The sequence below is a fragment of the Macrosteles quadrilineatus genome, unplaced genomic scaffold, assembly GCF_028750875.1.
Source record: "Macrosteles quadrilineatus isolate MER2022 unplaced genomic scaffold, UCM_ALF_1.0 Scaffold_6__1_contigs__length_79288215, whole genome shotgun sequence".
Lineage (NCBI taxonomy): Eukaryota > Metazoa > Arthropoda > Insecta > Hemiptera > Cicadellidae > Macrosteles > Macrosteles quadrilineatus.
In genome coordinates this window covers 25,195,340-25,213,101 of record NW_026542599.1, presented here as the reverse complement: position 1 = coordinate 25,213,101, position 17,762 = coordinate 25,195,340, and the positions used below count along the sequence as shown (strand labels likewise).

The window sequence follows — 17,762 nt, the reverse complement described above, 5'->3', positions numbered from 1 at the left end:
GTATCTGAGAGTTATCAAACAACAATACGTAAAGTAACCTTCAACATATTTTTGCGCAACACACTGTTACTGTAAGCCTAACTCAGCCCTTACCCAATCAGCTGTTACGTAAACAGTTGTTTTGTCATTGATCGACACGTTAGTGCGTGTTGAATCCTATTATATGCGATATGATTGCTCATTTGCTACCCGCTATTTATCCTAACATATTCATTTCCCGCCATTATCATCTGTTCCGTCGCGTGTTGGTGATTTGCCACTTTTTATTTGTCAAAACGGTCTAGTTTTCCCGCGTAAACGCAACCCCTGTTTGAAATGAAACGCAAGTGTAACCTATAGTAATCAGATGTCATAACGCTGTGTTTCACTATATTGTGAGGTGAAATAGTGAAGGAGTGGGGTTTTGTTACACGAGTTCTCGGTTCAAATCCCAACAATCACCAGAGGCTTTTAGCCTAGACTAACTTTTTAGATGTGAAGTAATTTGTAAAGCGGTACTGGGCTAGAAAGGTCCTTGGAGTGAAGGGGGGCAAAAGCTAATTGTGATGATTTTCTGGTGCACAGTTAATTGTAATGAGCTGTATAAAATAAAAAATAATTTATTTATGTCAAAGTTTATTATGGAACTAACCCTTGATGACAGATTTTGTCTCTTTTTAAGGCTTAAGATTCACCAGAAACATTTTTATTGCTAAGAATTTTATTATTTCGTAACGACTCCAACATTAATGAAAGAGTTGATTCTAGAAGAGGTTCAAGTCACCACAGCTTATAATTTATGCTACAAATTTAAACATTAAATAATGTCTGTTATTAAAACAAGAAAATATTGCATTTGAGCGAACCTAACTACATGTAGCGTAAATCTTAAGCACAACGATTGTTAGGATAAAGGATTCTAATTAAAGCTAACCTTCCAGAGCTGGTGGTATTCTCGGGAGTTTTGGAAATGATTTTAGATCGATAAGACTATATCTGATGTTTCAACAATTACATAACCCTTTCTATTATTGCATTATTTAGAAACTCAAATAGTCTATTAAATCCAAAAATATCAGGCTTAAGCCCAAAATTTGAGCTAACGAAAATCGTCCTTGCAAAAAATGTACCAGGAAATATTAAGTAAATCCGATAGGGTGTATAATTCTTAGCTGAGGCGACAGTTTCACTTCTAATTATGTGATTTAGCTCCAGTTTTGCATAAATTAATCCCAAATGTCAACCTAAGCTCCATTATAGAATGATTTGACCACATCGTGTCCAATAGCACTGATATGAATGATAACCACAAGATTACACTTTTTAAGAATGACCTATTAGGTAATGTTGGTAGAACTTAGAAAGTATCTTTCACATATTACAAAATGGTTTTGGGGTGATAAATTGATAAATTGATTCATAGGTAGTTGAGGAATCAAGACAGAACCAAGTATATAAAGTTTTTGTAGAACAAAGAATAATAAAATTGATTAAATAAACAAAATCATTCTAAGTTTCATAACTTTCTGTTTAACTCAATCAGCTGTATTGCTGGTTAACATTTCAACTTAATAAAATTGTGAACAGGTTAAATGCAAACACAGAAAGTGTAAATCCTTATATTTAAGTACTAGCAGAGTATCCGTCCTTCGTACGGGGTTAGCATATAAGTTTTCAACTTGATAAAATTGTGAACAGGTTAAATGCAAACACAGAAAGTGTAAACCCTTATATTTAAGTACTAGCAGAGTATCCGTCCTTCGTACGGGGTTAGCATATAAGTTTTCAACTTGATAAAATTGTGAACAGGTTAAATGCAAACACAGAAAGTGTAAACCCTTATATTTAAGTACTAGCAGAGTATCCGTCCTTCGTACGGGGTTAGCATATAAGTTAAATGCTTATTGCAGTTATACTCAAGCTTTGCGTTTGCAATGGGGAGGAAAAAGTTTGATAACATTTTCTTCATTAAATTTACGGTATACTAATGGTATTACACATCTACCATAGCCATAATGTTCAACCACTTCAACTAAACAATAAAGAAAAATAAATTATTACGAATTCACAAAAAATCACAAATTATTTATGACATCAAAAACATAAACATAATCATAAATAATCCTACTTTGATAGTTCTCATTGCGTATCACAGTTTGTTGTTGCTGCTTAGCAAAAAAAAAAAAAAAAAAAAAATATTGTGCTACACCCTGTTGGTAAATCTTAACTTTTTAATGCATTTGTATATCATAGAACCCACTTCTTTAGTTGAAACAGCTGACTAAATATTTTAATTCCCTTTAAATATGAATACTCATAAGGTTAACATGGGAAACTACAGAGCCACTGGGGCGGAGCCCGAAAGGATTTTTGAGACAAGAATATGCCTATATGTTAATCGGGAATGTGAGCTATCGTCATGCCAAATTTCAGCCCAATCCGTCCAGTGGTTTATGCGTGATTGAACTTCAAACAAACAAACACACAAACTTCCACATTTATAATTATTAGTAAGATAAGATTATTCTGTTTGACCTTGTCTTGAAGGTGTACTCTTTGCTAGGCCTACACTTTCTAGGTTCGAATGTTTAATTAAATGAGCTGTAAAAACTATTTTAAAAGTATGAAAATATTGCGGTTTTTGTATTGTTCCTGTACAATCATTTGATAAAAAACTTTATAAAGTGTTGTTGGTACATTAAACTTAAAAGGACAGTTTTGAAATACATTAAGGTTATACAAACTGACAAATAGCCTTAAATATGATTTTATATAGTTCAAACAACAATTACCAAATAATATATAATCAATATTTTAGTAGCAAAAACATAAAATGTATGATTAGCAATAATTTAAAAAAATCTGAATTCGAGGTAATATTTGATGGTGCATAGGTAATTAGGTAATAATGCATTATAATCTGTGTGTTAAATGGTTATAGTGCAAATGTATGCATGCATGCATAGGTAAAAGATGAAATTGGTCTGTGAAAAATGTGATTGAAAAGTGAATATGACCTTCAAAAGAGCTATATTTGTATTTTAAATTGGTTCTTTGGTGACATTTTCTTGCACAAACTGCTCCTTAACCGGTCAACTATAGTCTGTATGTCGGAACCTGTCTCCTGGCCCTTCTTCTACCCGAGCCTGAGACTTCAACAGGCCTTAAACCATTGGCCAGCCCCCAGATAGACGGGTGGGTGAGGATACAGGTTCCTTAATACAGACTATAGTTAACGAATAATTTGTTTAATGCTTTCACAACTGGATCTAAGCCCTGTAGAGCTGCATCTTCTGTGTAAGGTTGTAATTGAAACAACTTCATGACACGGCCCAAAACAAAATACAAGTTGCAAAATTTGACTGGGTTGGAATTCTATAGGATTGTTCAAAATTGTCAAAAGGTTTAGTTATGTTAAAAATAAAACCAATACATATTAAATGGTACGTAATATATTTTATTATACATAAATAACACAATAAACACTATATTATATACAATGTTGAAAATTGAAACATATGTTACAATTAGTTTTTTATTGGTAAAGCAGTTGTAAATTCCACAATGATTTTCAATATTTCATTCAAACAAATTTTGTCTGTATTAAGTAAAAAGTTATGAGTTTTTGATTAAGTAGAGTGTTAATTTTCATTCGTTGATTGCAAACAACATGCATATTTACAATTCATTAATGCATATAAATCTTTACTTTCATATTGTTGAGCGTTAAAGAACTAAATGATTAAATTTCATTGTACAATATTGAACAAGTATCTAATGTAAATAGTCATGTAAACAATGATAAAATAGAGAATACCTTTTTGCTGATCATTTATTCAAGCAAAAATATGTAATTTCACAGCTGTAGTAGTAGTTATATTGTTTTCAAACATGTTAAAACTAGATAAAGAATATTTATATGAAACCATGTCCTCAAACTACTACAGCAAAAATATTTGAATTGGATGTTATGTTATTATCATATTTGAATATTTAGACGGGTCGTCATTGTTGTTAGTATCTTTGAATTTTATTGGACAATATTTAATTTACATTACTCACAAATACATTCACAATTTACATTACCATACAAAGGAGAATATTTTTTTACACAAATAAAGAGTGATCATAATAATACTGGTATTGGTATTGGAATGGCTATGTACAAGCTAAAAATAACTGTTTCACATCTTAAAATTTCTGTTTGGCCTAACTTCAATAAAAATTATGTATATGTAGGTCTACTAATTTTTACAAATTCAGAATATTAGATTAAATTTTACTACAAATGTTATCAAATAAATTTAAAAATTAAAATTTGCATTCGATAATTTAAATATAGAATAGGCCTACGTATTATTTTTACAAACAAACAAACTCTAACACCTTTGATTTAAGTTAATGCTAATATTGTATTTACTATCAGAAAAGTCACTATAAGTTTGAGTGCTTAAACAATCTGTACAGTTTATTAAAGTCTATAATAACGTCAATGAATGCGTTGCTCTTAATTGTAAAAATGGTAAGGAAACTTATACAAAGATGGCACATTAAATAAATAACATCACTTTAGTAGAGCTAAACAGGGGGCTTCTTCATGGAGAAAAATTATCTTAAATTCAGATTTCAACAACTGCAGTTCCTTAATTTCTAACAAACGATAATCTTCAAATAAATATATTGACTACAGATCCGAAATAGAAAAAAATACAATGTTCTTACTGCTGTTCAATAAATTTGAATGGTAACTTATATTCTGTACTTGTTGATGGCGTTGTCCAGCATGTATCATGAACTCTATTTTAATCTGATGATAGGAAAACTGTGTCTTATTATTATTATTGCTCATACTTGAGCAGATGTTTTGACCTCATTGTAAACATCAGCTATCGAAGCACTGAATCACAACATTGTATTTTGGTTTGAGCTAGAATTCTTATTTCTAAAGATTATGTAAACTTTACTTTTTAGTAGTCAGTTTCAAATGGTAATTTTTTTGAAATTTCAATTACAATTCTGATTGTTGTGAAAACTCTACATCATTATTGAATGGTTGTTGATAAAAAAAGCATTTTCAATTACTAACTAAACAGTGGTTTAACTAATCGTGTATCGCATTATTTTACAATTGAATTTTGGATACGGAAGTAGACATACCATCGATATAGACCAGCTGTTGCCAATTTTTATTAAAATAGAGTATAGGTGAATTAGCCCCTTTTCAACTGCCAAAATATCTTTCTTTCCTTCAATTGTTGATATAACACAATCTATAGCTTAATAACTTGTTTATTCAGTATGCTTTGGTTAAAAGCTGGAGAATCAGATCTTGACATTAGCGTATCTTGTCGTTGGCTTAATTTATCTACGTTCATTTTGATTTTAAAACTGGTAACAACTTTAACATGGGGATGGGATGTCTAGTTCTATCCATATTCAAAGAATTTAGTGTGGTATTGAGATTATTAATCATCAAATCAAATCAAATTGTTCATCAAAGCCCTACATTTTTGTAGTCTGTGACTACAGAATTGTTTTTAAATTCAATTCCAACTCAAAAATAATATAAAATCTACTTTATTAATTATTTTAAAACCTAACTCAATCGTGTTGAGATGTAAATAATTTATTCAATTGCAACCCCCTGTTCAGCACCGCACTTTACACCATTTGCAGTCCTTTGGTGATACTCTCCACGTGTTCCTTCGCCTTTAGCCTGAGGGCGGCGATGCTGGTCGACCTGGGGTCCTGGGAGTGTGGGTGCGGGTCCGGGGAGGGGGTGGACGGCTTGACAGGCGGCGGCTCGGCGGAGGGGGGCAGAGACGGTGGCGTGAGGTAGCTGGGGTACCCGGTCTGAGGATGCGCCAGGAACCCGGGCAGAGCGCTGAGCAGCGGTGGTGCCAGCCATGGGTCCACCGGAAGAGCCAGGGATGTCCCTGCCATACGTCCCAGGGTCCCTACCGTCTGGTGGTACTCGCTGATCCCCAGACGAGCTGCCTCCATCTTCTCCTGCCGTCTCCATTTGGCCCGTCGGTTTTGGAACCAAACCTGAAAAAGAGTGCGGGTTAGTATTCTCTGTCTACTCCTTTTATCTATGGTATTCTGAAGATTCGGCGAGTGTGGGTTGTATTCTGAAGATTTAGTTAAAGAGTTTGCTTTGTATTCTAAAGTTTTAGTGAAAGAGTGTAAGCAGATATTCTTAAAAGAGAGTGAGGTTGTATTCTGAAGTTGATATAGTTTTCACCTGGTTTCAAACAAGTGTCAAGTTTGATCTTGAGAAAAGTCAAACTATTTTTACAGTTCGAACCCGGACAGAGCTCTACTTGAAAATCGGGCATATAATGATCCTGGAATAACCAGCTGATCTTAATCAGTAACAAACTGTCCTCTTCAACTTACAAAAATACCATGATGAGCTGGTGTCGTAAATGATCTCCGTGTATAAGAAGTAAGTCTACGGTTAAATGCGTGGGTAGAAATTCTCTAAAGGGAGTTGGTTGGTATTTGGACCAATCCCCTCCTGATTCCTTCAACATGTGAGTGTAAATTATCCACAATCGTAAACTTTGAGATCAAAAACTTCGTAGAATAAAATAAAATTAATAATAATACTAACTATACACAATACCATAGTGAAACATCCTCACTACAATATAGCATTCACCAAGAGGAAACTCTCAAAGTACAAAATATTACTTTAATCCTACGACACGACAGTAACGTTATTAATTGCAAAGCTCTAAACACAAAGGCTAATAAAAGACGGGTTAAAGCAATATTGAATTATCATATTAATTACAATGTAATTGTTTAGCCCGCTATAATGCTTGATAAACTCTAAAGTTGGCCGTGACAACAGAACCTATTAGAAAGCTGAACGTAATTATTCGTTGTTTGCTGATGTTATTATGTTTGTGAGGCAAAACACACTATGCCACTTAGCTGCTAAATTAATTAAACCTTTGACTCTATCGATCCTACGCGAAGGAAATCACTTTTGGATTCGGCAAACTTCAATTCGAGAGTTGTCTCAACATGTATCTGGAGATGTGTAATGCTGGACAAGTATAAGATTTATCAATATTCTGCAATTTATTACTATAAATTGAAATGTAATTGTGTAAAATTTTTTCTCTATTTTACTCAAATGTGATATCAAAGTTAATAAACTTTTCATGCCTATTTGTTTTTATTATTCTATGTGGATTTGTAATCGTTAAACTACCAAAATTGACTGCCTTTTTATTGAACATATTTGAACCATCAGTTACTTATTGACGATTGGATGAACAAAATAATGAACTGAAATAGACGTTGGTCAATGACTTTTACTTGTTACATACAGTATTTTTATAGAATGTTTACGCTTGAATCTAAATCTCAAAACTTGCTAAAGGCCTACGTCACTCCTCTATACAGTATGCATGTATAAGTTTTAGTTTATTTTATATACTAACGAAGTAAAAAGCAATAAGACCCCAACCCAATACAAAGCAAAATTGACCTCAAGTCCAAAAGCAATCTTAAACCCGGGTTTTGCATCATTAAAAGCCCTCAAACACACAAAAGCTTAGAGAAAATACGGTTAGACAGGTCATTAAAAATTTAACTAAACTCATTATGGAGTTAAAAGTTCGTGGAAGACAATAAACGGAAAAATCAACGACGGGGTTCACAAAGTCAATTAAAAATGTGAAGAGAGTTTCAGCAGGGTTAATGAGCGAAGCGATGTTAATGACACATTTGATGCGGAGCCGAATCGCCAACTTTAGTAATTATAAGATGCGCGTAGAACAAACGGGTTAACTGTGAAGAGCGTAATTTCGTCTTCCACATCAATTTCAAGTGCGCAAGCGCATTAGATTAACAAACCCTATTAAAGATGCACACATAGTGTTGCTATAAGCCGCGTAACTCATTAAAGACCCCCTCTCGCCCTCCTTGCTCGCTTGTTAATTACTATATCCCTGGAACCCTTCCCAACTTTCTAATACATTTAAGTTGTCATGTTAATTTATCTGTTGGATTGCTCTGTTTGCAGTTGTGTTTGTTGATAGTTTTTGAATTCCATTTATCTATAATAGGTTGGTTTCAATCTATTCGCAACGAGATATTTCATGGTTATGAAGTATTAAGTAACTATTGTTTGTTAATTTCTTAATTTTGCCAACAGCTTAAGTTGAACAAGAATGTTTTTGGTTGTATTTGATCAGTGGAATTTGGTATAGGAAGACCCCCAAGTGAGACTGTTCTAAATACCAAATCAGACATGAATAGTATTATTGTTTTTTTAGAGTTAAGAAATTTTTACAAATTATTTCAGATGTACTGAGAAAAAAAAACAGTTACGACGTTTTCATATAGCATATAGCCATTAGTGATAACCAGTTTCTAATAAAAAAATAAACCAAAAAAGTATTAATCCATTATTACAATTAAACAAAATTATTTTCAGAAACTCCCTGCGTAATTAATATTTGTCCTAAGCAAAACACTAATCCAGATCATATTAATGTAAGTGTACAATTATTTGTTTCTAAATACATTTTTCGTAGTACATTTACAATCACTTTTTAAACAATTCTTGTGTTAGAAAGTACTTAAGTGGCCTAAACTGAATAGCTAACATACGTACACACTCATAAGTTATTCTGGATGCATATTCTTTACAGGACTTTAAACTGATCGTAGATTTGTGTAATTTCATGGTACGGTCCCGCTCCTAGTTAGTGAATTAGCGAATTTGTTTTCCAATTGCTCTCGAATTGTTTTTAATTACGTTCGACTGTGTAGTGTGTGTATAGCGTTAATGGATAGTTTTGTTCCTAAACGAAACGCAATTTACAATATAAACAATTCATCATTGATCGAAAGCCATTGTAATATTTGTAATTCACGTGTAACTGGAAGTTTTACGATTATTATGTTGAATCGGTGGAGTTTGTTTTCAATCATTATGTTTTTCACTGTTGCTGAATTGTTCATTCTGTGATTGTATCGTTGAAAATACTCTTTTTGTTTAACAGTTTTGCATGGAATCACTATTTTATTCGAATACAACATAAATTTAGGTGGGCGATTTTTGTGATGTATTGAATTAAAATTTGACTTTCCAAACGAAATATGAAAACGAATGGTGACTTTGAAATAGAGTAGATTTTTTGACGAAAATTACTGTGTTTTATGAGGCGTTTTATATTATTATTGTTAGTATTATTATTAGATTATTTTTTAAGAGTTTTTAGAATTTAAGTGCTCTGACACATGCCACTAAGACGAATATCGAGTTTATCAAGCACATTCAGAATTTTACTTTTGAATCCATTCCGTCTTTTTCTGGACCTATCTTTACATACCAGAAGACAGGATTTAGCCTGGTAACGTATAACACACCTACTTAAAGCTAGTCCTACTAGTGTGGCAACACCACATGTCCACATAGCTATTTGCGGGATTTCAGCCCTGGAACACGGCAAAACGTCTGAATTAGCACAGGGAACTTCGATTTCGTTGTTAGCATTATAGCCCATGCTAGTAAAAATCAATCATGTGAAACAATTTAAAATTACTTTACCAATGTTTTTAAATGAAATCCTAATCAATTTTGACCAACTTTAAAAGATATCTGAACGGTGCGGAAATTGGCAGAGAAAGTTAGGTATAGCAAAAGTTGCGACTTAAAGTACACAAAAGTTAATTGGTGTATTAGTAAAGTACGGTCGGCAAGGGGACAAATTGGCTTAGTAAGGCATAACAAAGTGAGCTCGTCGTTGACAGGTCGCCAAAGAACAGGAAATTTCAAAGTCTCGCTTCAATTTCTGCTCCCCCGCCTCCGGCCCGCCTCGTCTTATGACATTACTTTGTTAAAGCTATTGTGAGGCTCTGGAAAATGAGTTTCATATGAAAAATTGAAGATTTAATAAAAGGACGAGAAAGGTTGCGGCGACGTGATTCAGTTTCTCGGACGAGTTTTGGTTTAACCCATTTCTTTCCTTATTACGTATACAATGTTCACTTGTTTCGGAGAATAATGTTACGGAATGATTAATTAACTGTTTTGTAGCTATTCTTTGTTATTTTTAAGCGTCGTTGACGTAGTTGGTTGAATTTCAAATTTTAAAAAACTAAAAATATTTTAATTAACTCATCATCCGGTTATACTATGTTTTAGAACTGTAGGAAGGTAAAATTAGAGTACATTTTGTTAGTCTGTTGACATTTAATGTGGTTAATATAGTTATATTTTCTACGGTGAAATCTCAAACTACTTCTTATTTTTTGGGTTAAAAACATAATATAGTTTTTTTTGTTCCACCTTGTTTCTAGTCCAGAACTGGTTTAAAATTATTTCAGACATTGGTGATCGTGAGATCATCAAATAACTAAAAGAAGAGCAATTATAAAAAATAGTGTGTGTTGCTAGCCTGGTGGTTAGCGACTCGGACTTTGGTGCGGGAAAGGCGGGTTCAATTCCCCCCAACATCCACAGCACATGAGTTTGGACCGCTTTCTATAAAATTTTAATTTCCGAATCCTGTACATTGTAACGGTCCCATATGGCTCTCGTGTAAAAATGCCACTATGGTCAACATAAAACATATATTGGTATTTGGCAGGATTCGTACCCGGGACGTCAGGGATTGCAATCCCGACCAGTTTGCCACCCTGGTACGCAACAGGATATTGAAACGTCATACAAAAATACTCTTCGATAAAGTAAAAAAATACATCTTAAAGCAAGTTCTAGCATCCACATATTTTCCTCAATATAATGTAGTAAATAACTATTATTCACGTTTCAAAATCAAACATTAACATAATGACTCGTGCGCCTTTCCCTGCCTTTTGGGACCGAGATGCGCGCGTCTAAGGCCAGAGGCAGCCAAATTGTCAATTATTAGATAAGTTGTTAATCAATTTGGGCCGCCGGTATCCAGCCTCCTGATTGGCTAACGTAGCAGTGGAGGGGGAAGTAGGGGTGGGGGAACGTCAACACAAACCTAATCAAGACTGTTTTTCAAGACGTTTAACGAGTTTAGCTCAGCTTTTAAGAATCCCAATTAAGTTAATTTCTTAACTTTTTTACGTTGATTTGTTTTATTGCGTTTTCTTAAAGCTCAGAGTGGACTTTTTCCATTGTGCTTTTGATTGCGTTTTTATTAGTTTTATGAGTTTGTAAGAGGTTATAAAGGTTGTCATGGTGTGGAAAATGTGTTAAATTTGGTTGACGTTGCGATTAATAGATTATTTTAATGATTAACTCGACTTTTGAGTGCACATTCATGGTCAAACATAATTTAAATTAAAGTTTAGGCGTGTGTAATGTTTTTCTACGATAATACAAAGTTTGATACTGTATTTCACCCGTTAGGTTACGGATACGAGTAAAGTTGATTACTTACCATACCTGATACCACATCGGTAAAACTCTGTTATTTATAATTTTATAATATTCGATGAAATAGGATTCTAATATATTGTAAACTTTACGAGTAGTTTGTATGGTGCCAAATCCGTTAAAACGTTGTCACAATAGAATAGTACAAATACACATAATGTATGGACTATTTAGCACAAAATATGACACAACTAAACGCATTTAAAAATGTACTAAAGTAACATTTACTTCGGGTTCCAATGGTCAAAATAAACCCACTTATTTAAGGAGCAATACTTAATTGACGCTGAATAAAACAAAACAATTCCTCGACTTCCAACTAAAGAACAACACCCTTGAATTTATTGAATCAATTTAACCCATCCCTTATCAAGATAAACATGACTAAATCCAACAACACAAAACCGTTATGGATTTACTTTAGGGAACAAACGACGAAGGGTCGGCCCATATAACCTACCCTAAATTGATAATAATTATCCCATTAAGATGATTATCGGAGTGGTTAAGGGCTGCAAGGGTTCGCGCACCGGTCGCGCATTCAAGGGCTTATCTTGCAGCGAAATCTGCCGAAGGAACATATGTCCCTAATCTGGCATTGTAACTGGATATGTTTTGAAAGGGCGTTGAAAGCGAGGCCCATGAAACGGAGATGTCCTTTCGAGCGATACGCCGTGCCGGGGATTGAGGAGGAATGGCTGTGTCCTGTCTTACCTGGTATATGTAAGATGAACAGAAGTCGGAACATAAGTGTGCTTTGGAATTTTCTCTGGTAATTTCCGATTTGCAAAACTTGTTGAGCAAGAAAAAATGTTTATTAAAAAAAAGTGTCCTTTAATATAAAATTTACTCTAAAATGGGAGAAAATGTGGAAATTACGTAACCTGGCATTAAAATCAGGTTAAGATGTAATGAAAGGCTTAGTAACGATATTGGAAATAAATTAGTAGAAGTACAGTAGTTGGAAATGCCAACGGGTGTCAAGGTAATTGTTTTTTACCACCTTAAGACTTGAATGCAAGCACAGAAACAACTCGGCTGCAAATAAAAAACTTTTTTTGCCGTTAATCGGAATAGCCAAAGATAAATGCTACTACAATGGTTAGGGAAGCGAGTTCGATAAAATTGAGTCTATATTAACTGTATGTTGTACATTCTAAGACCAATACGTTTTTACGTTACCTGAACCAGCCTTGGTCCATCTTACTTCTACATGAAGGTGGAAAAAACAATTATGTTTTTGTTTACGTATTAAAAATTACATTTACATATCAAAGTAAAGACCACATTAATTCTTATTGTCGTTGTTGGCCGGGCTTACCCCAACTCCGCGCGTTGGTCAAAAATCTGTCAAAACCGACTGTCCAACTCCGTGCGGTGTTTATATGTTCCAATGTCTTAGTTAATACATAAAAATAAGTTAATAAGTAATCATTAACCTAACCCAACCTAACCTGTCACATGAATAAAGTACAGTTATGAACAAATAAACGTGTAACATTACATTTGGGAGTTTGACTATACACTAAAAGGGAAAAGTGACCACCGCGTGGAGTTGGACCCTGTTAACCATCTGCTAAGATTAAATATTACAGTTTACCTGAATGAAATTGTTTATTCCTTCACACTCTCAACCTCTCTATACATAATGTACAGCATCGCCAGAGTAAACTTCCAATCTTACCAAGTGTTTTACTATATTTTTTATATATGAGTAAAATTTTCCAACGAAGTCGATAAGTAACATTTCATTTTAATGTAATTTTTATTTACACATAAGCTTGGTTATGTTTTTTTCAATCATGACGTCAGCGTCACTCCAAACCTTTTACAACCTTCTTATAAATCTGAGGGAAGAAGATAGGAAAGGATCAGCAATTGGAACTTCATCCGCCGGAAACGTGTATTTGCTGAATCAGAGTTTCCGGTACGATTTAAGTCACAAAACTTATCAGCTCGGTTATCAAAGTTGTTTACGGAATCCATTCGTGGCTCTGTGGGGGGCTTATTGGCGAATCTGACGGGTTTTGATCCAATTCCGCTCTCCAACCGCTGAGATTGGCCTGATGATAGCAACTCACGTCCCAGCTGGACTCTCTATTGAAGACTTGATGCGTTTAAGGGGAATAAAGACTAATTATGATTACCGGAATTTTCGTGCTATTTCGAATGAAATGTTTAGGCCTTCCTTCACAAGTACCTAATGTGTATGTTAAAACAAGGATTTTAATTCGGCCGTCGGAAAGATTGATCATTTTCTGCGAAGCGTACTCATTTAGATTTATTTCTGGATCTTTCAATACATTATTGAATCTTTAAACCGCTCCCTTACATCATTGCTGGACTTTACACACCATTCGGCTTAAAAGTGTTAAATATGTAATATAAATAAACTTTAGTATGCCCAGATGTATTAGGCGGAGGTCTATACATTTTTACAACGAATCGTCAGTGGTAATATGTACTGATTGCTTTATTCGGTAAATATAAAAAACCATGTTTAGAAGATTTATGTTTAATATTTACTTTCAATCAATCAAACTAAGAATTTTCAAATAGGTTATAATTATTGCACCACAGAAATGTATATTTATCCTGTATTACATTAATTTCTTACCCTAACAAAACATACTCGTATATAAGCTTCTTAAATACATTTTCACACGTAAAAATTTTCAGAAATCTACAAAAACCTCATAAATGACAACAATTGCAACAGAATACTTGCAGACGTATATTTATCAGCTAACTCCAACGTAATTCGTCAACAGATTCAGATAGAAAGAAAGCCGTCTTACACGCGGCTTAGCCGAAGGCTGATGGAGTATTTGCTATTTTAACACCGCTCACAAAAGGTATTGTTTACTTTTTGTGCGAAGGTCCCTTAGGCTCGGATATTGTAGTCGGTTTGTTTGGACCCCTTCAGACCGGTTCAATTGAAAACCCATGTCTATTGAAAGTTGGAGAAACTCACCCTCTTGAGCTGTGTCTGAGAGGGGCACGCGCGGACTTTGTAAACACATAATAAAAAATATAGATTAAACAGTAAGATTAATTACAATTGAATCTATTATTGCCGGTTAACCGTAAACATTAGTGTTTTATTGTTGACCGTTTTTAATTTCATATAATTCCGATCTGAATTACCCAAAACATTTTGCATCAAGTGTTATAAACGTGCCGTTTCAGACAAATAAAAAGTGTTAGTTCAACTTAGTACGGCCTTAAAAGAGCAAGAAAGCTCAATAAATTAAAAGGGTTTACATTTTGTAACCGAATAATAATGAGACATGTACATAGGCCTATAAACATTCTGTTGTAATGCATCTCCATTAATCATAATGGAAATGTCGCTGCTTTGATTCCAAGCGAGATCAATTACGAAACAAAAAATTCATTTGTCGTTGAGAGATTTTAAATTTACATTAGAATTATATATATAAATATAATGACGTCGTTAGACCGTAGAAAAACCCAGTGGTTTGTGCCTTTCCCATAAAAAATGTCAATAAAGTGCACTGATAAAAAAATAAAATCATCTTTTGTTATTCCAATTAATATTTTCACAAAACACAACAAAAGCCCAACTCCAATTAAGTGCGGCATGTCGTGTCGTGGCTTGTAAATATGATCCATTTAATCAGTGTTTTCCCACAGCGAGTGTACTAATTAAGGTTGTCGACAGCGGTAACCTGAGAAGGTATTAAAGCTATACTCCAGGGTCTCAGGGGTGAAACTTGAGAGGGTTGGCGGAGGACGAGGTACCGAGTAGAGGACGCCGCCACGGCACCGCTATAGTAAACGGAGGACTGACTACTGCAGCAATCAGGACATTCGCTATGGTGTAGTAATCAATGTATACGTTTTGTTTGATTTACTCTTCTGTACCTTTTGGTATTATGGAGATAGTATTGTTCTGCCAATATTTTCGAGTTTGAGTTTCGGGGTGGATATATCTTTTGGACTCAAAAAAGTCGTTTTCGAAGTTATGTCTGTGTGAGGGTGTGTATAGAGCTACTTAGTACACATGTAGTCCAAATTTTATTAAATATGGCAAGTGGGTGCTAATTCACGGTATCTCCACCTTTGCTGTATTTTTTTGAATTTTTTTTTTACTCCGTGGGGTAAAATAACGGAAAACTTGAATCCTCTCAGAAATAGCCCAAATGATTTAGATTAAAATTTAGTAAGTTAGAATTTTTTTTAACACTGTACAGCCCCCATGGTCCCATCGCTGTAAAAATGACGGTTAATTCAAAAGCTTTTGCAACGTTTGTGATTTTTTTCCATAAAACATCATAGCTACTCCCACCGCTATGACCTATGATAAAGGTTGTTGACAAGCCAATGGGAGAAGGCTATGGGTAAAATCTCGAAATTTGAATCCACAACTGTAGTGCATCGTCAACCAAACAACAAAATAGTAAACAATAATTACTTAAGTTTTAATTCTATTGTGAGGAATGTTAAACACATCCAGCAAAATATACACCCTTCATAATCAGCCACATAGACACCCGCGTTTCGCAACCATAATTTGCCATCCGGTCTTGACGCACAATGACATCCGGTTTGAGATTCTCTCATTACAGCTGGCGTGTCGTCGTGCACGCGGCGCAAACACGCGCAAACAGGCGCAAACACGCGCAAACACGAGCAAACAGGAGCAAATCACAATTACTGACGGGGACAGGCGCATTGGGACAATAATTAGCCCCTATTGCCCTCCGCACAAACAGCCATAATCAATACGTCACTTGTCGCTGCGTTCTGCTCCCTTACTCATGCAGATCGTCTTCATTTGGTCTGGCTCACTTGATCACTTGATAGAATCGCTTCTAGATTGGACCTTGTACCTTTGTCACTTGCAACCTCTGTGCTTGTTGATGACGTATAAATGAGTCGGCCTATCCGAGTGAGTTTCAAAGTGAACTCGAATGTTTGTGGTGTTTTGAGGAAATGTGAATAAACAATATACGAGAATTGATGCAAATTTGATAGGATTTATTAGGACGAAAGTTAAAAATATATCTTAAATATAGAAATGTAGATTGTGGACCTACTTGCAGTTGTTTTGAGTGGTTTGGGAATATTAGTTAAGATTTTTAAGACTAAAGGTTGGTTTTTAAATTTAAAAATAGTTAGGATTCTAATAAAATGCAAACTTGTATGTATAGAGCAGGTATAGAGATACAGATAACTTAATTTATAGTAGTTTACGCGGACTATTCACGCGAGTTGCATACACTACTTTACCTACGACAGTTTTTTAATTACTAACAATCACTACTCATGACTTATAAGAGAGATTGTTTTCGTTTACAACCTCTTGCACCACTCATTAATAATTAAATTGGTCTAAACAGCTGATTAGTTAACGTTTGAAGCATTACAAGTTTACTTCTTCTCTCTCAATCCTTGAACCTTATTGGTCCGTTACCCGTGTTGTTAAGTAAGAGTAATGAAATGAAATGAAATGAAAAATCATTTATTTACACAGGCAAAGTTAGGGCCACCATCACTATACTTAAAGCGTACACACACCGTGGGTGGACGGTAGGTGCACAGTGTATGTACAAACAAACGGCTACTTTAAAAACTGTTGTAGGTAAAAGGTTTTATTAAAACATTCTATCCTAAACGGGTAATGTAAACCCTGGCTTTATCATCTACCTTAGTACTTTAACACGCACACATTTGAAAAATATCCCTCTGCTGAGTTAAAAACTTTTTTACGCCGTGTAAACTTGTTTACTTACATATTTGTATAATTTGTTACGACAACTTCATACAAATACTACGGAAGTAAACGCCATTTTGTAAAAAAGTATAAGAAACCGGAATAAGTTCTCACACAATACGATAATTTTCCTACTCAAACTTATGTTAAATTTTCTTTTTACTGTTGACAGCGATACAGCGAACTCCACAACGTATATAAAACCAGAGCCAGATTTTCTAAATCCAATAACACAACGTTCCTTTCACATGGCGAAACCAACATGTTAAATAATTACTCCAGCCAGTGTACCTGTTGTTATTACATTTAGATGGAAGTTTTTTCAATTACGGCCAATAGCCCTGCGGTGTCATATCTATAAAGTTTTTCATTAACTGCGCTCCCTTCGTTCCGCCATTGGATAAAAGTTAATCAAACCGTCCGGGCTGCAATTTTGGCCATTATTGTTTCATTGTTAATATACATTTTTCGTTTTAGGATTTGGCTTTGTGTCCTCTGATGGGTAGATTGATGTAAAACTGAATTGCAATATGAATTGTTGAGTGGAATTACAATATGAGATGTTGGGGTAGTTGATGTGTTATATAAATGTAACTGTGTTTAATTAAAGAGGACATTTGTAAAATTTAGTGACCAAGTGTCTTG

At 34.4% G+C, this 17,762-nt stretch overlaps 1 protein-coding gene across 1 annotated transcript in view; it reads right to left on the bottom strand.

Moving 5' to 3' along the window:
* Positions 1–5,629: 5,629 nt before the first annotated feature.
* LOC128997407 (retinal homeobox protein Rx1-like) overlaps positions 5,630–17,762 on the bottom strand; it is a 73,831-nt gene continuing 61,698 nt past the window's right edge. The window contains exon 3 of the mRNA XM_054423045.1: positions 5,630–6,027. Within this exon, the coding sequence (XP_054279020.1) occupies positions 5,641–6,027 (387 nt within the window). The 3' untranslated portion in view covers positions 5,630–5,640. The remainder of the gene's footprint in view (positions 6,028–17,762) is intronic.